Raw genomic sequence first — 22,721 nt, 5'->3', positions numbered from 1 at the left:
AATATTATGTAAATTAAGAAACACTGCAGAGTTACCCCCTACACCTTCTGGGGAATGTATTAGCAGGACTTGTTGCAGCTAGGGCTGCCTACCTGCTAGGGAGTTACCTTCCTTGAACTTTTATAAACTCATCCTGTTTGGACAGCCTTTTCGCATTCTGGACCTCTAATGCTCTTACGTTACTGAAGTGCCAGAACTAGTCACCAAGAGGGCTACAATCCAATAGGCAATAATCGCTGGCAACTCTCCTCATTTCCTAGCCCTCTCCCACACCCCTTCAAGACAGAACTGAGTGAAGTCTCTCCTGCTCTCCCCAACCTTTCTTGGCTGAAATCTGTTCCAGTTTCACCCTGTAAACACCTGATACGAACAGATGAACTGGGAGGGGCCAGAAAGCTCTTCATAGTTGCAGAGGGTGGAGGTAAACAGCGAAATATTATATAAGATGCTTTGAGACAGACTTCCACATTGCATAGACTCTAACAGGAGGGGTCTGGAGAAAAAAAAAAAAAAAAAAAAAAGCTACTTCTTCAGGCTCCACCTTCAGAGACTCACTTCATTGGAAGAAAGCTAGGTACCAGTCTGCTGTAGCACTTGCAGAAAGTTTCATACCTACCCCAGCTGCATTCAGACTACCCGCAGTCAGCTGGAAGTTTTCTGTTGCTGTAAGCAAAAATGCCAGCAAGATCCACTGCTCAGCTGGCATGGCTCTGCATTGTCACTGTGTCTGTGGCAATCTATCCAGCACTGCTGCAGAAGCCTCCTAAAAGGAGAACAATCAATGGGAATGCACAGTCCAAGATGACAGGCTGCTGCGATGAGATTAAGGAGCTCAAGTTGCAAGTAGCCAACCTGAGCAGAATGCTGCAGGAGCTGAGCAAGAAGCAGGAAGGTGACTGGGTGAATGTGGTCATGCAGGTGATGGAACTGGAAGGGAGCACCAAGCAGATGGAGTCCCGCCTTATTGATGCTGAGAGCAAATACTCTGAGATGAACAACCAGATAGATATCATGCAACTCCAGGCAGCTCAGACGGTCACACAAACTTCAGCTGGTAAGAAGGGAGTCACCAAGCTCCCAGATACACCTCTTAATGTACAAAATGAACTAATGACTAGTTCTTAATGCTAGCATGTCCCATTAAGGTGATTAGCGAGTATGCATACTGAATACTTCTGCTTAAAAGTACTTCTGTAGGCAGGTGATCCTGAGAAAACTAGTTTGAATTTATCTGTCAAAAGTCCAAAGATCCGGCTGCACTTTAATATCTGTATGTCTGCTATCAGGGAGTGGAAAAACTGAACAGATACTGTATTTGTACAGTGAGGAACTCAGCTTAATATTTCATTTTCTGAGCACTATAGTACCAATCCAAAAAGAAAGGGAGCTGGTTTCGTCAGGGAATGGCTCTGGCAGTAATATCCTCCGAGTTCACAGTGCTGACAGGGGCCTAGAAGTTGGTAAAACAATTACAAATGCTCTCCAAGCATTACTGGAGATTTGTAATTGTATCTTTATGACTATCTCTGAACCAGAGTAAAAGAGTGATCCATTATTTGAATGCTAATTCTCAAGATGCAAACTGTGATATAAGCCTAGCCAGAACACAGTTAAATTGTTCAAAATTCTCTCTTCCCCGAGGGAAAATTTCACTGCACACAGTGATTGCACAGGCCTGTACTAAACGTGGAATGCAGGTGCATTTTGTAGGTCAGCTACCAGTAAAGCCACTTCTAGAAGAAAGTGTCTTTTTTGTTGACTTTTCTCTTAACATAAAATTCACTGCAACAAGCTTAAAACTTCCTTAAGAGACTGCTGTTGTCTGGGATGACTGGGTTTGCAAAAAGACTTTGTTTGGATTTGTTTGTTTGTTTTGAAATGCAAGGGAAAAACTTCTAAATCCATTTACCAAATTCTTCTTGCAAAAAGTTCTGCTTGGCTAGTTTTGACACACAACTGTTTACAGTGGGTCTTAAAACAAAAGTCTTACCATAACAAATCTCTTTGGAGCTGTAGTAAAGGTTTGGAAAAAACACAGTAACACACAGAAGAAACTGGCCCAGAAGGTATTTAAAACAAACACATCTCACCTCACCAGGTAAGAGACATTTAGTCTGTACTAAATTGAAAACTGTCAGAATGGATAAAGCCTTGCTTCATCTAGTTTAGCTTCCTCAGAAGAGTAGCTGTGCAGTTTACCACCTTGCTGAGAGCAAATACAAAGTCCTGGTGCTACAACCTCTTTTTCCAATGCGTGGATTGATCAAAACTAAACCATTTCATGGAAACATTAGACTTGTGGGAAGTCCTCTTCACTTAATTACTCCTTGTATTACAAACTAAGCTTTATAGAAACCTCACTTAGAGGGGAGTTCTCCTTGCTGTTCTGATTCTTACTTTCTGGTTCTGATTCAAGTAGATGCTGTCTATGATTGCTCATCACTTTACCAGAGGAACTACCGAATCTCTGGTGTTTACAAGCTACCTCCTGATGAATTTTTGGGGAGTCCAGAGCTGGAGGTAAGGATGTCAAGAACACAATGTACATTACATGTCTCTTCAAATATAATCAAGAAATACTTTAACACAGAGATGAATAGAGCACATACTGAATTATGATACCCTGCACTTTGAATCAGTATCTTTATGTAGGCAAACTTCAAGGAAGGAAAGAGTGTACATTTAAGAGGGAAAACAGAAAAAGGGTTCATTTAATAGATTTTTTTCTATGACTTTTAAACAAAATAGGAATTTCTTCAAGTTGTGAAATCTGGAACAATGTCTTGTCTTGTATTAAAAGAATTGAACTTTCCTAAGTCTGCTGACAAGTAAACACCGCCTTTTTCTTCCTGTTCTAGGTGTTCTGTGACATGGAGACAGATGGAGGTGGCTGGACTATCATCCAAAGGCGTAAAGTTGGTTTAACATCTTTCAATAGGGACTGGAAACAATACAAGGAAGGATTTGGCAATATTCGGGGAGATTTTTGGCTGGGAAATGAAAATATCTACCGACTCTCAAGACGCCCCACTGTTCTGCGAGTGGAGCTGGAGGTAATTAATAAGCTCTTAATTTCAGCAGCAAAAGGTTTTTTGTACAAAGTGATTCTCTAGTAGCAGATACCATCTCCTATCTCTGCAGAAGGGCCAAAGAATTTGCATGCTTTAATTACAGGAGAAGGAGGTAGAATAGACCTAGTGATACGTTCAAGGACAAGACAGAACTACGTTCTCTGCCGTGCAAAGTCAGTAGGACAACCTTCTGTCTGCATACAGATTGTGCCTAAGGGAACATGTGGGGCTCTAGAGAATCCTGAAGAACCCACTGCAGACAGAGATCAAACTCCTGACCACCACAGATTTAAAGATTCACAGAGATGTCTCAAAGTTTTAAAGACTCTTAGTCTTCTCCTTTTGCAGCACTTCCTTCCAGCCTGTGTACAAAAGAGTTTGCACTGTATTACCACAAAACAATTTCTACAGTCTACTAAAGGCTTGGGTTTTACTTAGACTAGTTTATAGCTGGTACAATAGCTTTGAGGGATAGGATACATATAATGGAAAAAGTGAGCTGAAAGGCTTTATTTCTAAAAGTCACTCTTTCAGAGAGAAAAAAAAAAATACTTCAGGCAGTACACTATGAGACAAGGATGCTGAACGCATCGCCAGGTTGCTGCGCACCAGGTTTCCACACATATTGTTTAATACCACTGCAGATAAGACTTGGAAATATGATGCTTTGCTCTGGAAAGTTTCTTTGCCTTAACAGAGAAGTTTCTGCAGTCTGAGACAGAAAAAAAACTCGTGAAAAATTGAGGACTGAGATACGTAACACGCACTGTATATAACCACAGATGGTGGAGTCCTTCATAACTATTCTAATAGGACCTATTTCATCTTCATTGTTCTATGCAGGACTGGGAAGGTAACATACGCTATGCACAATATAAGCAATTCACCCTGAGCAATGAAATAAATAGCTACCGTCTTTTTGTGGGGAACTACACTGGCAACACAGGGCGTGATTCTCTAAGGTACCACAACAACACAGCCTTCAGCACGAAGGACAAGGACAATGACAAGTGCGTGGACGACTGTGCCCGGTTCCGTAAAGGTAAAACACGCATAAACACCTTCCTGTCCTGAGAGAGCTGCCTGAGTAATTGGTAGAGAGCCCAAGACTCCCTCTTTCCAAGTAACTAGTAAATAGCATCTGGATGGCAAATCAAGGGAGAGGTGACCAATTCTGGAATACACACATATCGGTTATGTAGGAAATCTGGCAGTTAAAAGCTGATTTACACAGAGCCAGACTGTATGTTATAGACATCAGTACTCTTCAAATGATTTAGTGTATGCTCTCACCTACATACTGTTATCCGGCCCATTATGCATATCTGCCAATCTGCCAGACTGTCTCAGATGTCGATGCAATTCAGTGATGCAGGAAGTTATTCCTGTATATCTATAAGGTTTTTATTTTTTCTTACATTTTTATGAGGTCTCAAGTTCTAGTGTTAGGGGCTTGTAATTATTCTCCTATATTATTATCCTACATACACCTCAAGGTTCAACCTGAATTCTAATCTTTATTCCTACTCTATTAAGAGCCTCTAATGAGGTTACCCTCTTCATTCAATTTATTATCTTTAATCTTTGTCGGTCACAAAGATAGTTGTCTTCACTGCATCTTGCACTTTATTTCTAATTTCCCCATTGTGCCTTCACGTGACATGCAAATAAAATTGTTGATATCAGTCTCAATAAAATAGCGCAGCTTACTTGCAGAGGCCAGAAACCTTTTAAATGCCTTAAGATGCCCAAGCTAAGAACCCAAATTCATTTCCTATGCTAACTCTCAGAGTCAGTGACAGAAACATGTCAAGGAAATATTCTAACAGGAATAAACAACTAAATGAAAAGCTACTGGGCTAATTTGATTATGTAACTGTAAAGCCTTTATGTATTTAGCGTCTAAATAAAGTTTTGAATTTACCTGCAATCCCAACTATTAGGGCCATAGGCTCCAGGGATTAAGTGATGCATTGTGGTCACTCTCCTCAGGAAAGAGCAATAATTCTTATTTTTAATACAAAACATATCTGTTTTAAGTAAATGGCTCACCAGGAATCTATTAATTTGTTTTCTGAAAAGGTGGATATTGGTACAACTGCTGCACAGATTCCAATCTGAATGGGGTTTACTACCGCAAAGGAGAACACACCAAGAACATGGATGGCATCACCTGGTACGGGTGGCACGGATCAACCTATTCATTGAAGAGAGTTGAGATGAAGATTCGGCCAGAGGATTTCAAACCATAGAGGGAACCAATATTTGATTGTACAGCTACATGATGCCACTGCACAGAAGAAGGTGGGCAACGGACAGCTCAAAAATCAGCCAAATAATTGTTCATTTCATCTAATATGTGCAACAGCTACATACTGGCTATGTATACACACAGACACTGAGGCACACTAAGCACCAGCCGCAGCCACTAGTGTTATCAGGGCTCAAACTTATTTCTTCCTCTTAAGGCTCTTTCCAAAGGGAAAAAATAGTGTATTGGAACAGGTTAGAACAGAATGCACTTACAGCACCTTCAGAAAACCTACTGGTGTGTTTTCACTAGCATTGTGACTAGTGGGTTGCCTTAGTATTAACTAGCTAGGCAGGGACTGAAAAAGAAGGCCTCCTTGTTGCCTTTCCTTCAGTGCCTAGAGTAAGCATTGCTGACTAACTCCTTCCAACAGGGACTCAAATCACAAAAATGACACACTCACTTCAAACCAGAGGAATCAGTCAGAAGTGTCCCTGATGCACCTTTCTTTAGCATATAGTAAGTGGCTTATGTTCCTAAAGAGAAAAAAATGAAGCTCAAAAATTCTGGATTAATTACTATTGCCCAGGTTCTCTCCTGAAGTTTTACTGCCATCTCCTGCTGCTGCCTCAAATAAGTCCCCATAGAGGGCTGCACCCAGCAGACAGTAAGCCTGGAGAAAGTATTTGTCCCATACGCTCCGTGATGCTTATTCCTATCCACAAATCACCTAAAGGCTGGTAAACTAGAAAGCAACTTTCTGGGCTGCCATCAAATTATGTTCAGGTTAGAAGATAAGTGTGCTATATGTCAGTAAGACTAAGAGAGAACAACAGGTTAGCAAAAACATTCAGACCCAGCTACCGAGCCAAAAAGCTCCACTCCAACACTTAAAACCACTGTATCCATGAGGAAAACACTAATACACACCAGAGAATCCATAAGTGCCAAAAGTTATTCAAACGTAAGGGAATGTTTGCTACCATACCGCGCTGAGGAATATTAAAATCTGTTCTGAAAAACACCCCAATTACAAGTTACCTAGAGATGTGTCAAAAATCAGTATGTTTCTCCCTTACATAATGCAGCGTTAAAAATAACAGTTAAAAAAGGAAGAGACTCCTCCTGCAGTCATACCGTTGTTTGAATATGTTGGAAAAGATAGTTAATATATGTATTTTTATTCACCTTAAAGAAATTTGAATCTAATTTAAAGCGTTCAGTCTTGTGTGAAAGGTGTCTCGGGAATTACCTTATATATGTTTGACTATTCATACTGTAAATTTCAACTGTGTGGAACTATAGTTGGAACTATTTTAACTGTGGTTTTTAAAGGTTTCTAAACTTTTTCATTTCTAATAAATTGTCTTTCATTTTTAATCCTGCTTTACTTCAAGTCTTTGCTCCCTAACTTGCTTTTTGATACACAAAGAAACAGCTGCACAAGTGACTGAGGCCAGGAAAGGGAATACACTGAATTCTATGTTTTCCTCAGAAAAACAAGAAAGGACAAAGGATGAAAGAATAAAAGAGAAGAAAAAAAAAAAAAAACCAGGAAAGAGCAACTCCAAGGAAGCAGGAGGGCTGAAAAATTCACTGCATACAGACAAAGCTAAGTTTTTGCTCAACCAAAATCAATTTGTCCATCTCAAATGGTAGAGTTAACTGTGATATGAAACAGAAATTCACATTTTAAAACACATAGTTTAGTACCAAATCCTGTGCAGGTATTTCAGGCTAACATCTTTCTTGTTGACAAAGCTCAGGAAACAATACACTCTTGTTATAATATTTTCTATTTGATATACGAAGAATGAGACCTATCTAAGCTAGATGAACAGAATTTGATGAGAAATTTTAATTAAGAACTTCAGCTTTTCCAGCTTATTTATATGTAGGTGTAGAAATCTCTCTCATCTAACTTACAGCAAGGCCACAATATCCCATATTGAACTTGAAGGGTGAGAGGTGGAAATCAGAAGACTCCACTTTTTCCTGCATAACTTCCCATGGCTTCTATCATAATTTTAATCACGTAACAGAAGGGCAGAACTCAGCAGCTAGGAGTGTACATCTGCAAGACAGTTAGAAAGCCTACAACAAAGTCTTGTGGCAGAGATTGAAATCCTAAGAATTGTCTAGATTCGTCCTAATGGTATCCTAAATTGGGTACTGATGCAAGAGCAGAAATCCCACCAGTTGTGGTCCTACCTGATGAGAGACTCTAGAATGGCCGGGGTGGGACCCTTTTGAAATTCCAGCTCCTTGTAGTGAAGGGCCTTGGCATATGCTCGACATTTTGCAGCTCTTTCCCCCAGGAGGACAATGCCATTATCATCTCTCAAAGGCAGTGGACCCTGGGTAGAAGCACATACATCAAAAGTAGGATGAGTATAAAAAAAAAAAAAAAAAAAAAAAGCATGCACGAACTCTTCACACCCTTTCCATAGACTAGACTTCAGCCAGCTAGCCAGCATTAGCAAAGAGTTGCCTAACAGCATCTCTACCTTGTCACTGTGTTCCATGAATTCTGCCAAGTTCAGCAGTGTCTGAGTGACTTCTGCAATGTCCTGAGAGGTCAGGGCCAATTCAATGCTTCGGATCAGCTCATCCTGCTGGTCTTCATTCAGTTCAGACCAGCATGAAACAAAAGCAGCATTGAAGAGATCTCTGAGGAGGGAAGCAAAAGAGAGTGAGAGGTAGGGATTCATTATTCATGAGAAAAAGTCTATTTGACAGTGGACTTGCCTTCATACTCAGAAAAAGAGAGCTACAAAATGCATTAATATGTCTACCTGCAATAAACAGTGATTAGCTTTTACAAAGCTAACTTCTGTACCAAATACTTAGTGAAACCTGCATTTTAAAAATATATAATAGGATAAGATACTACAAGAGTAGAAATATTGTACTATCATATGCTAGCAAGTATTTTAGGCTAGACCAAACTCTTCACAGCAGCAAGAATGCTCTTCTCTTCTGCTATGAAGAACCAGGCCTAGCCTGTCTTAGATCACAAGTGAACGCAGTGAAAAAGATAGTTGTACATTTCTCTGGACACACATGCCACAACACTTGTGTTTTCTGTGCTCACTAGAGGACTGGAGTTTGCATTAGTGGCAAAGCTTGAGAAGGAAGAAAGGTGATGAAAAACAGATACAGTGACAGCCCTTGTCACTGCTAGCACTGTGCAGAAATACTGTGGGATGGGTTTGAGATGCATGGACTATACAGGGAGGACGTTAGCATTACCTCTGCCTACCTAGGAATTGCTGACTTCTCATCATGCTGTTTGCCCTTCTATTTCAAAAATTATAAAACTCACACTAAGACAAAATTAAACCAGGAATGAACACTTTTCTAACAGCAGTAGTCAGATTCATACACACTGAGATGTGCAGGTGCATATCATCAAGAAGAGATAAACAGGCAACTGCTTACAGAAACTCAAAGTTTCTCCAGACATACTGGTTGCAAAAGAAATAAAGCACTGCGACTTATTCCACTCAGAGGCATTTTTATTCTCCCACAGTAGATCCTCAAAACTATTTCATACACTGCAGTTTTTCCAGCTTCACTTTTATGTGCCTTATGTTATTTCTAGACTAATATGCAGAATTCCACTGAGAGATTTTGTGCATATCACAGAGCAGCCAACTGGGAAGGGTGGAAATGAAATCAAGTTGCCAGCTATTTGATTTGTCCCAAAGCAGGAACTCTCTCTATTTATGGAAACTAAGAGCTTTTAAGTAACTTTCTTTTTCCTTATAATATCTGGCTTGCATCTGCAATTTCAAGTGATCTGAAAAAAACAGAGTTACTCTACCGAGCCATGGGATTATATGCCTGAGCCAGGGCCCAGCATGAGCGCAAGGATGGTGAGGAGGAATCTTTCAGTAGCTCCAAACTCAGTCTTCTTAACCATTCCAACCAGTCATCTTTGGAAACTCTTCTTGCTGCTCCCCAGGCCTGCAGTACAAAGCAAGACAATTCAACTACCAAATGAAGCACTATCCAAAAGCAGAGGAAATCCATCAGCAGGCAGCATTACTTCTTTACAGCTCCAAATCACATTGCTGAGATTCCCTTTTCAATTCCCTGAAATCCGTTACCTTTACCATATAATTTGCAGTACTTCAGTCAAATTTCTAAGAAATCTTCCCTAAATGTATTCCTGTCATGACATGCCAAGTATTTAACATGAATAATTCTTTCCCTACAAAAATACATCAAGAGCCGAAGCCACTGTTGGAACATCAGCTTAAAAAATACTTAATACATTTAGAATTACATTTTTAAGTCCAGCATTTTCAAACCAATCCATCCCACTACTGAACTGAGTGGTACATGCATTAACTGTTCAAATTAGCTAGTGATAAGCTATTAAGTTCTATACTGGTTTCAAGAGAATATAGCACTAAGATATAAGAGAAGTGGCTGATAAAAAAAAAGGCAGAGGCTCTGAAACAGATGTCTCTAGAAGCTACAGATGACTCCTTGTGATCTAGGAAGTTTTGTTCATACTTCACATAACAAGACAGTGTCAAGATTACTTCATGGCCATTAATAGCCTGACAATTCAGCTGCTCCTATCTTTAAAGTTGCTTAGCACCTTCTAATTTTAAATAGAGTCTCAGACACAACTTTGACCTCAGTTTTGTACAGAACTGGCACAAGAAAAGAGATGTAAATGCACTGGACAAACTCCTTAGATGTGACACAATAGCTCCTTCCTTCAGTAGCAAACTCATGCTGTGCAGCGCTCCAGTCTTACCTTCTGCAGGTTGATGGTGCTAACATGCAATTTCTTCATGGGACCTGTTTCCACAGGACCACTGGCCAAAGTTTCTCCCTGGTTGCTTCTCAACATTCGGTGCTGATAAATCAGGGGATCCTCTTCTTCATCAGCAAGAGTATAGCCCTACAATAAACGGCTTACAATGAAGATCACAGCCACATAGACAAAAGCAATTTTTTACAAGCCAAATGGATGATAAAGTCAAAGCACTATCCAGTCTCACAGCAAAATTTGTAAAGCAAACAACCATGTTTATTATAACAATTACACCTTATAAACCAGAGAACTCGAATGATATACCTTTTCTATTTAACTTAAGAAATCTTAGCTGCTAGTATTAAAAGCCAAAATAATATACCTTAAAACAAACACTCTTTCCTATTTGACTCACTAGTAAGCCAAGAACAGCAGCATGCTGCTTGTTCCACACTAATCAAATCGCAAAGCAGTTATGGAGTTTCTGAAATGTAGGACATACTACAGAAAATACTGAAACAACAAGGTCTCCTTAAGTCCTGAAACTGTGGAAAAAATAGGGTAAATCCACATTTAAAAAATAGTGAGAAAAAAGTAATGACACTGGCTACAAGTCTAAGTTCTTACCTAGAACTTGCAGTGATTTTTCTATAGGAAATAATTGATACCAATTGACAATAAGTTTTCCCAGTGCAATCTCAAGGTCTCCTTGAAAAGCTGTACTTAACACACAAATACAGCAACAACCATTCTTCATTTTATGACTAACTCAAAGTGAAGTTTCCATCTACATCTGTTTCAACATGAAAACATCCCCAAAGTGCCTTTATGCAAACAACTATATACTTGCCAACTCACCTTTACAATTCTGCAGATAAGAACATCATAGCGTTGATGGTTAATCCTGTGTCGCACCAGAACTTTGTTCACCATCGGGATAAAAATCTGGTACTGTACAGGGGAATGCATCAAAAGCTAGTTACTCAGTCTCACCAAGAGCAGTAAAATTTCATTTTCATTTCACTGATCTTATAAGAAACCAATTCTGCAAGTTTTATTTCAGTAACTCCTGATTCCAGAAACAACTAAGAGAAGATAATCTGTTTTCTTTAAAATCCAGAATAAGCGCATTACAAATATTCAACTTTAAAGCCTTAATCTTTGGGACAGTCCCTCCTTCTATGAGCTTTCAAGCCTAAGAAGAATACTACCTTCTTTCCCAGCTGGAACACCAGAGAGGAGAGGGTGTCCATCGCAGTTGTTCGTAGCTCAGGGCTCTGATCTAGTGTTCGCACAATAGGATGAATAATCCGTGAAGCATAATCAGTGAAATCCAGGGACTCTGTCAAGCGGTCCACTGTTTCCAGAGCAGCTCTAAAGTCAGAGCAGAAAGAAGGGAGGACTTATCTCTTGTATAAGACAGGAGAAACGAGATGTAAAAATACATAAGCAATTCATGCTCAGTCCTCCTAGGCCTCAATAGTAACAGGAAAAACAGGTCACCAGAACCCTGTTAATGCAGCTAGTACTTGCAGGACAGCTTGCAAGTTGCAGGGACTAAAATACTGGCAGGCGAGAACCAGAAAGTAATAGTCTATACCCAAGAAAAGCTAGTAACAGTGCTGTGACATCCAATCAAAAATAACCTTCCATAATGACTTAACACAGAGAAAACCTGTGGAAGGAACTAAGTGATATTTCATTCTACACATGGCTAGGGCAGCCATTGCAGAACTTGGACATCACAGGCAAAAAAAGGAGACTGCAAAGCCACCAACACTTACTTGCGAGCCACCACTGGGACATCTGGGGCATCAAATAGCTTTACAATGGGAGGTAGTAACAAATGAAGGTAGTCATCCAGGTTAGCTCCAAAGAGCTGGATCGCATTCAGTAGCTGGAGGGAAAAACGACCCAGTGTGACTCAAAGTCATGAAAGAGATGCATTTTAGGTAAGTCGGTATCCAGTGAAAAGTTGCTTCAGCCCTGCACTTTAAACAAAGTACTGTCTGCATCATTTCACACCAAGCCACTGCTGAACTGCACCTATCCCATTTGCTTGCAACACACAAGCAAGAAGCCCTGCTGGAGCATGGTGCATTGGGCACACACCCGCCTTGGCAATACCCAAATCAACCCAGCTGCTGCAGCTTCCCACTCACCTTGACAGAGACAATGCGACTCTGACTATTGTCATGCATGAAGACCCGTAACATGTGAGGAATGAGCTGAGGCAGATAAAGTTTGAATTCGCCTCCTAGAGCTACGACAATTTGCTCGATAAGTAGGATAATTGTGCTCTGTATGGAGTTGTTCATGACCCAGAAGTCCTACAGAAGAAGAAGAAACAAAAAAAAGGGAAAAAATTAAACAGTTCTTCAATTGAGCTGTACCAATTACAAGAAACGCAAATTGTAGGAGACATTCTCTAGATAAATTCAAGATTGCAGGGAAGGACTATACTTCCCTTATAGACTAACATAAATTGGCAGTTTTGGTCCATTTTTAAAACACTCTGTGCCTTTAGTATATTTATAACTGTTAAAAACAACCTCTAGGCAACTGATTTTTCCTAATCCTTCTAAGTGTTTGCAAACCGTAAGTGAAAATGAAGTGAAATGCCACCTATTTATGAACTCCAAACACTTATTGCTAAAACTATGTTTCCAAAAGTAATAAGTGCACAAAATCTAAACACTCAAAGGAACTCAGACACTAGAAGCTAGGAGCTGCTTTTATTGCAGTTACCAGTAATAATGTATATTATTGTTTCAAATACACGTTATTTCAAAATACAATTATTATTTCAAAAGGATGGAATTCTACACTTCATAGGAATTTATGAAGTACTTGATATATTTGATAATGACAGAAACAACATCCACCTTTTCTGACAGCAAAATACGGGCTTAAAAATTGTACTCACTCTCATCAGGGTGACAATTTCATCCATATAGGGACGAATGTGACTTCTCACAAAGGACACCAACATCCCTAGCTGCTGGAACAGGAACTGGAAGGAAGAAAGGTGTAGATCAATGTAGCTTATTCAAACATCAAAGCAACGCTGGGTAAATGTTTCACAGGCCAATTGCAAGCTCATTTACCAAACAAATAGCATGCATAGCTCCTATATGCTCAAAATCTGGGGCTAAATTCTTGGCAGCTTCAGCTCAGTGGTTTTCTTTTTGGTTTGTTGTTTTTTTGGTTTGGTTTGTTTTTTGTTGGGTGGGGTTTTTTTTGGTGGGTTGGTTTGGTTTTTTTTTGGGGGGGGGGGGGGGGGGAGGTGTAGTTTGGGGGGTTTTGGTTGTTTCCCCACCCCCAACTTGCATCAAAAATTTTATCAGCTCAAAGCCTTAGACAGCCAAGCATACAAATAAGGGTTTATAATGTATCAGCAAATTTATAAAGTCTCAGAACAGACTTGCCAGCACAAACATCTCAACTACAAAGCTTTGTAATTTAGGTTTGAAGGATGCTTCCAAAAATTTAGCCCCTAATCTTTTCCCCCTGCCTGTAAACCAAACTGGCACACATTTTAAGATACTCTTTCTGTACTCTTTCCCATCCCCACCAAGATACATTGGTGAAAAGTTACTGGGGAAGAGAGTTTGGTCCTTGCCGGAAATACCTTTTTTTTTTTCCAAAGATGGTTGATTGTACCATAGAAAAATTTTGATGGAGACAATTTTGTTCAGATATACTATGACAGTTTTGCAATTCCTTTTGCCCCAACACAATCTTATGCACTCCCTCATGACAATGAATTTACTTTTGAGATTTGTATGAAATAATGTGGGTTAAATCACTTTGTCCACAAAATAAATGAATATGGTCTTTTTTCCTCTAGAAAAATAGGAAAATTTAAGATATCGTATATTAAATTTCATTTCTTCATGCAGTATTTGAAGGCTATAGTGACAAAATACAAAGTGGAGCTCAGAAAAAGAGAGAACAGATTTTTATGAAAACTAAGTAAGAAATAACATCAGCTACTTTAGTGAAAGCAGTACACCTACATTTACCAAAAATGAAACCTGAGCTCCTCTACTGTGCCTTTTTTTGGTGTTGTGAGAGGATGCTTACATATAGGACAAGGACCTGCCTCCTTTAGGCTTTAGTGTCACGCATACCCACCTCAGCTCTTCTCCCCAGTACACTTTCACCATCTTCTTTTACCTGAAAATTTTTAAACAGAGTGTGCACAACTGCATAGCTTTCAAGCAAGTTAGATCAGTCAGGTCTAGGAGTTCGGCCAACCCAGGCGTGTGAGATGTTTTCCTTCCAATCTGAGTAGTGGTTCAGTCTGGGAGAAAACAGCGGTTCTATAGCAGGGTTGGGATTCTGCTAAGGGAGCACCCATCCCACCTATAAAACACAGTACCAATAACTAGTACAAACTGCCCTTCCCACCCCAGAGATTATTTTCAGCTGCCTGAGGAAAAGGCTTGGCAAACGGCAGCCATCTCTGGTTAGGTGAACCTTAAGCCCATTATTATCTTCACACAATTCTCATTTCCTTCTAAAACTGTAACTTAAGTGGGAAGGAAGAGAAAGCACTGCTGTGGAATCACCACCCACACTGCCCTGAATGTTAGCAGACTGTAGCAAATTGAATTTTCCTTCTCACAGATGAGCCAAGTACATGGTTGCACCAGAAATTTAAAGAATCTACCTCTGTCATTTAATAATACTGTTTGCAACAGTACATTAATACAGAGATCACTGAAAGCTCTGGAAGCTGCACAGGCTGTTTTCCTAAATAAGACCAGCTTGATAAAAAAAAGAATCAAATATTGGCCTTCTAAGGATTATGCTCAGAAGCAGCTGTTTCAATAAGAAGCAGAAAAATTGTTTCCACTGGATATTCTACCAAATGCTCACAGGAGAGAAAAAGCAAAGCTGAACCTCATTTCTGCAGCATGCTTGGCAGCAACACATAGCACAGCAATGCCCAAAGCCAGTCGCATTCTCTTTTAAAAAATGGATTCTTATGTTAGGGCAGCGGAACAGGGAGGCAGAAGGAGTGGTCCCTAGTACACTCACCTCTCGGATGGCACCATCACAAACCCGTATTACATTAAGGAACGTTGGCATGACCTGGGGCAGGAACTGCACACACTTCAGCCCAAGAGATTTGAAAATAAAGGTGATGGCTTGAACTACCATAGTGTGGTGTTGGGACAAGGATTGGTCTCGGAAAATTCTCATCAGTGCCACCATAGAGACAGCTGGATAGAACTCATCCAGAGGGAGGTTTCCCATGTTCACCAACATCTCACTGGTACTGTAGTCCGCTAAGAGAAAGAAGCTACATGTTAAATGGTCTTGAAGCACCCGAGTATTAGGTGAAAACATGTACACTAATAGTTTGTTAAGAAGAGGAGACAAACTGCTAACAACAAAACAAAAACAACAACAAAATCAAGACCTGTTTGTAGATTATAAAGCTATTGAAAGAAATTCAGATGCTTACAAGAATCCTGGCTGGATTTGGACTCCGAGAGGCTGACAGCTGAAGCATCTCGTGACTGATCAATCATCCCAATGTTCACTTTGTGTTTGTAGGGGTCCAAAGCACCCAGTAACCCTAACACACGAATAGCCTGATAAGACAGAAGGAAAAAGAAAATTCATCAGAACATCAGCAAGGCAAAAGTCAACACATGAACCCACATGTTTGGAGAGGTTCTGAGGATTAAAGAGATCTAGAACTAAAGTGACTACCTGGAGAAAACATCAATGCTTTCCACTCAATGGCTGGTGGCCATTTCACTGACTCAACAAGTTCACCCTCTTAATTCCGCTTATTGTACTTCTATCAGCCACAACAATGATCTTTCATCTCCCTCCCCGCCCCTCCCCAAATCTATGCAGACACATTTATTTGACAACTCTCTCTCCCTGAAAAACTTTTAGAAATAGTTGTGTGATAGCTTCACGTTCATACCTCTCTACGGGTGCCCTGGTTCTGCTCAGTCTTCAGGAAGTTCAGAAGCACCTCCAGCAAAGTTGGGTACTTCCTGTATGGTTCCACCACATAACCAGTACTGGCCACAAGCTGTCCCAGTGTCCAAAGAGCCACCTGGAAAGATCAAGCCCAGAGAAGATTAGTTTTGACCAGGGAATTTATTATATCTCCTGATCAATCAGTCATTCAACTTCAGTAAAGTTTCTTTAAACATTTTAGGATCACACTGCAAACCATAGTCCCTCATTTGAAAGTCTCTATAAAGAGTGTTTTTTAATAAGCCATAGTAAAGAAAGTGATAATCAACAATTTGTTAAGACTCTGACTGCCATAACTGCCCTCTCTCACAGATACAATTCAAACAGGCATTCAATTTAGTGAGTCCAAGCCTTCCAATAAAAACTGCTTCCTTTTTTTTTTCTTCTTCTTTTCCTTTCACAATTCTGTACTATGTCACAACAGACAGGCACTGCAATCCCTGACCTGTATGCCCCGAGTGTGACCATACACTCCACAAGAAAGGCTTCAGCGATTTAAAGGTTCATTTTAGCAGCTATGATGGGACACATGGATATTTCGTTACAGCTTTGGTCACAGCAGATGGCAGTTTAGTGCAGTTGTCAAACACTTACTTGTCTTTTAGCCAGCAGGGAGGAGTCCTGCAGCATGTCCATAATTATAATAAAGAGCTCATCCACCCACTTCCTCATCTCCAGCCCACTGACCTATTAAAAGACAAAAATCAAAGTCCTTCATCTAACATTGCCAAAAGCTTAACAACTGACAAGCAGGCCAAAGAGGCACCTGCAGTATCCTTACCTGTGCAAGCTCCCCTATGGTAGCTAGGACATTGTTAATCACCCCTGGATTTGGATCTGGATCAGGATCTTTCAGTTTCACAATCAGTGCCTGGTATGTGACAGAGGAACAAATTAGAATGGAGGAACAAATTAGAATAACAACACTTAAAATGATCTTTCTTTTTGTTTACACCTGAAATTTATTCCACAGGGGCTTAACTTGCATCACGGTGAGCAATTCAACAGTAAATGAAACTTCTGTTTCACAAACTTTATGCAAATCCAGAATCAAGTTAGACTACACTGTCATATACATGCATTACCGTGGGTAACATCCACACCAATCTGATTTTTTCCTGCTATGATGAAGCAAAAGAACTGCAGCTCATGATGGTCACGTATCCGCTTGCACTATCATCTCACTCCAAAGTCACCAGGAAATGTACAGAGACTCTACCTTAAGAATAGGCTCCATATATGGACGAATGAGGCGTGGAGCATTAGAAACCAGGTGACCCAACATCCTGGCACTTTGCTCTTTAATCCTGCCAACACCACTGTGTTCCAGCTCTGTTAGAATCTGCAGAAAAGACAATGGAAGCATGAGAACAGGGAAAATAAAGGTAGGCAAAAATTCTTTGGATTTCCTCCTCTCCTGTCCAACTGACAACAAAAAGAAAAAACAAGCAATCTCAGCACTTGTAAAGGGCATTCTACATTTACACTCCATCCAGTCATTCATGTCTAAATGAAGCTAAAATCAATTAGCATAAAACAGAATAGATGGCTCCAAAACCATCTACATTTGTGAAGTGGTGCCACCCCTTCACCTAAAAGAAGCACAGAACATTCTTCCTCAATACAGATGGAAAGCACTCCAGCATGATGAATGTGGGGTGAAATAATGACTGCTATCCTTTCCTTTCTAATACATCCTTAGAGCTTCAGTCCAAACATCTATCACTAAAAAGACTTCCTGAAACCGACTAAGCTGGGTAATAAATATTTTCCAAAAGGGACACTATTCCCCCACTCTCCCACACATTCACTACAGCTAGATAGCCCAGTTCTTTAACACCATCTTAGTCTCAATACCAACTACTCTATTTTCACTGCAGGCATCCCTCTTCGTTACCTGGATTAACATCTTGCGCAGGAAAGGCATGACAAAAGCAGGGTTCATGCTGCTCAGGCGTCCCACAGTACAGATGGCCAGCTCTCGGATTTCAAATACTTGATCATTCAGGGCCACAAAAAGAGCTTGTAAATTTTCCGCCTGGGCAAGGTGAGCATCAAATCGCTCATCCAGAGAAGCCAATACACAGAAACGTATATCAGGGTCTGCAAGAACACATTTGTTTCTCTTTAAATGCAGTAAAGTCCTGTTCTTATTATTGCACTTATGCATGAACTGGCCTCAAAAATTCTTCACAACCTCAGAGAAATGCCGAGAGCTTCCCCAGCATGAGACAGTATACATCAGTGCTTGACACATGAGAAACAAGGTGGGTCAGCCCAACAGATTCAGTGCTGCTCAGTACTGCCCCAATACCCAGATCAGTACAATGCCAACCTCTTGCACCTACAAGTGGCACATTTGGAGGCAGTGTGCAGAAAATGAACTCATCTCTGATTAACATATTGCAACTGAAAGAATAATAAAAAAAAAACAACAAAAAAACCCAACAAGTAGGAAGATTCAACGGAAGGGACCAATGCCTTCCCAAACTACAAAGTTGAAGACCACCACACAGAAAACCAGCAACAGAGGTCTCAGGGCTCTACCTAGTTCAAAGGATTACCAAGGGCACAGTTTGAGTGTTTTGCACTAGTGTTCTATTAAAACGTCCAAAATCAAGATCTGTGAAGAGAAATTGGGAGACCTTTTTAATTTGTAAAGAATGACAGCTTAAGTTAGTGGCAAATATGTTCAAATTCTACCACAACCTTAATATCGTGACCTGCTCACATGCTAAATTTAACGTGTGGTAGGAGAACCCTTTTCTCTGAACCCACACTAACCTGGGTCGGTTATTCCAACCACAAGCAGTTTGCTGAGGACGTCAGCCACAACCTGCACTGCCGTCTGACTGACCACATGGGCATGACCACTGATCAAGTGGATGGAAGGCGTGAGCAAGCGAGAACAAGTGCGGGCTGCTTCCATTCGGATCTCCTTGTGTTCACTGTTCAGAAAGTGGTCTGCACAGTGCCGAACAAACTGAGTCAAAGAGTGGCCTAGAAAGAAGAAGATGGTGAGTTTAACACAGGTTTACACCTCAATTACTCGTCTTACCAGGGAACAGGAATTTAAAGAAAGTGCTCTCAGAGTTTTCCTGCTACTTGTACTCTACTCCAATGCACTAATGTCTATATCCCATACCCCTTGGCCCCCTGCTTCCTTCTTTCATCTTACCTTCAAACTCAAAGCTACCCAGTGTACGAAGGGCAAGGGTGATGCTACCCACATCACTGGCTTCTGGGATGTTGGTGAGGCTAGGGGAGGCAAGCTGATGGGCAAGGCCCTTTGGCATGCCTGGATGTCGCAGAGGCTTGTGCATTAGAACAAGGGAGAGCATTTTCAGCAGCCCATCCTGGATATCCTTCTTTAGCTGGGGGATCTGACGACTCAAGTCGTACAGCACAGCTGTTAGAGCAGGGCTGAGGGCAAGAAGCAGGCAGATAGTCATTAGAACAGAAACAATACGAGGTGCGTATTTCACCTTTTTGTTTATGCCTTTGCCCATCAGAAGATAATTGTGGGCATTCACACCTCACAGCAACACCTGCCAGCAGAGCACAAGGGTCCTTGTGTGAGCTCAGGCACATGAGATGACCTTCTTGTATGAACCTGGTGAGCAAACTGCTGGGACTGCAGCACACATTGCTACATTAGGCAATGTTGCTAAAATACTGTTACAAATCTAAGTGATTCCTTATACTTGTGCTTTTTAGACACAAAGGCAACTAAATTCACTTCCAGACAGTAACATTAATCTAATCTAAACAGCTTTGTGCTACCTGGATACTTTCTCCATACCCTCCTATACTAACAGCTTCAAAAGCTAGGAAATTTCCAATACGAACTGTCAGCTCCAAAGGTGAAAAACTAGGAGCAAATAATTCAGCGCTTCAATTCTCCTTCCCTGCCAATTTGATATGGCAGAAATCTGCTGGCCTTCAGAGGCTTTCTAAATTTTTGCAGGCTGTTGTCAAATGTGTTTGAATAGCGGAAAGTAAAGGAGATTGCTTTTGAATTCACTAGCTGTTCTACAAAAAGATATCTTTACACAGAGGCCAATGCTCTTAAGTAACTCAACAGACACATTAATACTTAAAACATATTATTCTTCTGAAACAGCTATACGGGTCTTCTGAAAGATCATTTAAAAGCAATAATCTTCCTTCTCAATCTGAAGACTTTCAAGGTCTCATTCTATATGGCCAACAATGCCATCCAGTGGCTAACAGAAAAATGTACTCCTGTGCCTTGTACTTACCTCAGGCCAACAGCCAGCATAGGTTCCAAAAGCTCTTTGATGTCCTGCTGGATACTGGGTCCCATGGCTCGTGCCAGCATACTAATGCAGGTGAAGACTGTGGCATCAACCTGCACAGACTTCTGCCTCCTGGAAAGGAGCCACATAAAAGTTCATTAAGAGGAGGTGCTATTTTTCAAACATCTTTCCTCATCCCACTTCTGTGTTATCAGTCTTACCAAAATACCTCCCATTTTAATACAATAATTTGATCCCACATCACAAAAATTACACAAAGAACAGGTGCTTCAGTTTCTTCCTCTAACCTTCACATACTTACTTGTGGGCAAAGTCCTTTGGTGGAAGAGCTGCTTTTATGATTTCAAGGACTTTTGGCAGGTAAGCTTGAAACTCAGACCTCACAGCCACAGAAAGCAAACCCAAGGCTTGGAAGGCTGCTGTTCTCTCCTTCTCCTTCTTCACACAGCTGAGAACATGATTCATGGTGTCTGGAAGATACTGATCAGCTGCCCCCAGAAGAGAACAATACAGATATGGGAACTCATTTAGGTTTATACAGTTGCACCACATTTGCAACTAAACTTTTACAAGTATAAAACCAGGGAATAGCCATAGCCATATAAAATTTGCTGACATGAGCAGTTGCACACACATGTGTATATGTAATAATATATAATATATATAATAAAATTTTCAAAGTCCAGAAGGCTTGCTTTTTTTTTTTTTTTTTAAATTCACCAAACTAAAAGAGCTATGAGAAAAAAACATTGCAACAAGTTCTATACACAAATAACATCCAAGCATCTTGTTTTTATAGTGATTGATCAGAAAGTTGGAATAATAACACAAAGTTTGTTCCAACCCACTTAGAGCAGCTTGGTGACTTGCCTCCAACCTTGGCACTCACCTAAGTTGGCTTGATAAATCAACTGAACTGCTTTAAGAACTGCTTTAAAGCCAGCAGGTAGTTCCTATTTTTACTTGATATTTCCTGGCACATGCACCAGAAAAAAAAGGAAGACAACTCTGCTGATAATACTTGGGATACATTGAGTGGGAGCAAGAGAGCAGAGTTCAATGCTGACATACTGAGGAAAAAAAACAAACAAACAAAAAAAACAAACACCACACAAAGGAGGTTCTATTTCTTATGGTATTGATCACAGAATTCAGACAATAGTTTTCAACCCATTTTCTTCATCAGAGCAACACTTTGGCATCAGATATCAAGTCACACTTATTCAGAAAAAAAAGACTGTCCTCCCACAGAGGAATTTGCCATCTTACAAGCACCATGTTCATACTGCTGCATTGCCTGCACAAGCTCATCTGGACCAAAGAGAGTTGTGATAACTTCCAGCCCAATTTCAGCAACACTTCTAACATCCAACCATCTGTCTTGTCACCTGTGAATGCTGAAGGACGGAAAGCTGCCAGCCGTGGTAGCAGATTGAGAACCGTCATCTGGATCAAAGAATTTTTGCTGGTTCTGCACTTGAGAACCCACTGGCACACCTGAAAGGAGACAGATTGGGCTTTGAAGGATCGCCATTGGCAGTAATGCATGAATGTTTACTACCTGGGTGCTTTAAGGCATTCTACTGACATTTAGCTTCAGAGTCCAGAGAGATGGATAATTAAGACTGCTTCCAAAGAAGTAAATCACTTGCTCTAAGAGAGACAGTGACAAAGCCAGGATGCATATAATTAATGAGTTTTGACGCCTCAATTCAATACTAGGCAGTATTGCCTGCTAAGTAAGGACATGGAGGACAATGGCTCTATAAGAACCAGTGTTGGTTATGTTCGTGGACAAGTTGAAGAACGAACGCTTACTTGATCAAACTTCTCTTCCATTAGATCCCTGCAGCATCGACTTTCTACCAATGTAGACTTTGCTGGGACAGGTGAGGTTGCAAAACCCATGATTCCTTGGTGGGCACTGTACCCCAGAAGACCAGCCAAAGCATTTGACTGAGAGGGCTGAAGAGACTGGAAGCTAGTGAAGGGAGTGATGTGGCGAGGTTTGGTACTGAAGCCCATCAGGTCTTTGCAGTACTTGTCGTGCACAAGCTGCTGCTGAGTGATCTCTTCCATCTCCTCTCTAAGGCGCTGGACAAAGTAGAAAAGCATGGTTTTTTAAAAAAAAAAAAAGTAGCTGAATAAGAGATTCCCAACACAGTGCTACCCAAATCTCCTGAGCAGCATCCTGTATAATTGATACCCAAATGGCTGTAAAACATCAACTAAGCAAAATCCAGCAAAAATATTTGGGTATCTAACATGAAACAAAGAATCCTCATTCTATATAAAATTCTTTTTCATTGTAATGAATCCAGTTAATAGCACTTTCC

At 40.6% G+C, this 22,721-nt stretch overlaps 2 protein-coding genes across 9 annotated transcripts in view; one reads left to right on the top strand and one right to left on the bottom strand.

Annotated features, from left to right (window-relative positions):
- Window positions 1-22,721, bottom strand: part of MTOR (mechanistic target of rapamycin kinase) — a 66,176-nt gene that overhangs the window by 38,246 nt on the left and 5,209 nt on the right. For 6 of the 7 annotated variants that reach the window (XR_015704269.1, XR_015704270.1, XR_015704271.1 and 3 more), the window contains exons 7-29: window positions 22,204-22,479; window positions 21,774-21,882; window positions 20,687-20,873; window positions 20,368-20,496; window positions 19,284-19,528; window positions 18,890-19,105; window positions 18,003-18,208; window positions 17,325-17,447; window positions 16,887-16,976; window positions 16,700-16,792; window positions 16,047-16,181; window positions 15,573-15,702; window positions 15,143-15,393; window positions 14,234-14,275; window positions 13,023-13,109; window positions 12,259-12,426; window positions 11,881-11,993; window positions 11,308-11,470; window positions 10,955-11,047; window positions 10,097-10,243; window positions 9,149-9,291; window positions 7,830-7,992; window positions 7,534-7,679 (exon numbers count right to left, since the gene is read on the bottom strand). Coding sequence is in view for 3 of the 7 variants with exons in the window: in XM_087755222.1 (XP_087611348.1) it covers window positions 7,534-7,679; window positions 7,830-7,992; window positions 9,149-9,291; window positions 10,097-10,243; window positions 10,955-11,047; window positions 11,308-11,470; window positions 11,881-11,993; window positions 12,259-12,426; window positions 13,023-13,109; window positions 14,234-14,275; window positions 15,143-15,393; window positions 15,573-15,702; window positions 16,047-16,181; window positions 16,700-16,792; window positions 16,887-16,976; window positions 17,325-17,447; window positions 18,003-18,208; window positions 18,890-19,105; window positions 19,284-19,528; window positions 20,368-20,496; window positions 20,687-20,873; window positions 21,774-21,882; window positions 22,204-22,479 (3,455 nt within the window). In the remaining 4 variants the exon portion in view is untranslated. The remainder of the gene's footprint in view (window positions 1-7,533; window positions 7,680-7,829; window positions 7,993-9,148; window positions 9,292-10,096; window positions 10,244-10,954; window positions 11,048-11,307; window positions 11,471-11,880; window positions 11,994-12,258; window positions 12,427-13,022; window positions 13,110-14,233; window positions 14,276-15,142; window positions 15,394-15,572; window positions 15,703-16,046; window positions 16,182-16,699; window positions 16,793-16,886; window positions 16,977-17,324; window positions 17,448-18,002; window positions 18,209-18,889; window positions 19,106-19,283; window positions 19,529-20,367; window positions 20,497-20,686; window positions 20,874-21,773; window positions 21,883-22,203; window positions 22,480-22,721) is intronic. The other variant, XM_087755223.1, reaches the window with a different exon arrangement.
- On the top strand, window positions 676-5,323 carry ANGPTL7 (angiopoietin like 7). Of its 2 annotated transcripts, none has more exons than XM_009460944.1 (5): window positions 676-1,054; window positions 2,420-2,520; window positions 2,859-3,053; window positions 3,915-4,113; window positions 5,154-5,323. In XM_009460944.1, exons 1-5 carry the CDS (start codon window positions 676-678, stop codon window positions 5,321-5,323), a joined length of 1,044 nt encoding a protein of 347 aa, XP_009459219.1. The 2 variants fall into 2 exon arrangements, with proteins under 2 accessions (XP_009459219.1, XP_087611352.1); XM_087755226.1 differs by having other exon boundaries at window positions 2,417-2,520.

Source organism: Nipponia nippon, unplaced genomic scaffold (assembly GCF_047370975.1).
Source record: "Nipponia nippon isolate SJK-2023a ecotype South Korea unplaced genomic scaffold, ASM4737097v1 scaffold_19, whole genome shotgun sequence".
In the NCBI taxonomy this organism is placed as follows: Eukaryota; Metazoa; Chordata; class Aves; order Pelecaniformes; family Threskiornithidae; genus Nipponia; species Nipponia nippon.
Note: the sequence above shows the minus strand (reverse complement) of the source record. Positions and strands in the feature narration are given on the sequence as shown.

Excerpts from the sequence above, each read along its gene's own strand:
- ANGPTL7 (XM_087755226.1), top strand. The coding sequence starts at position 676 with ATGCCAGCAAGATCCACTGCTCAGCTGGCATGGCTCTGCATTGTCACT. Across the intron at positions 2,521-2,858 it reads TGGGGAGTCCAGAGCTGGAG|GTGTTCTGTGACATGGAGAC; the intron begins GTAAGGATGTCA and ends TTCCTGTTCTAG. Across the intron at positions 3,054-3,914 it reads TTCTGCGAGTGGAGCTGGAG|GACTGGGAAGGTAACATACG; the intron begins GTAATTAATAAG and ends TGTTCTATGCAG.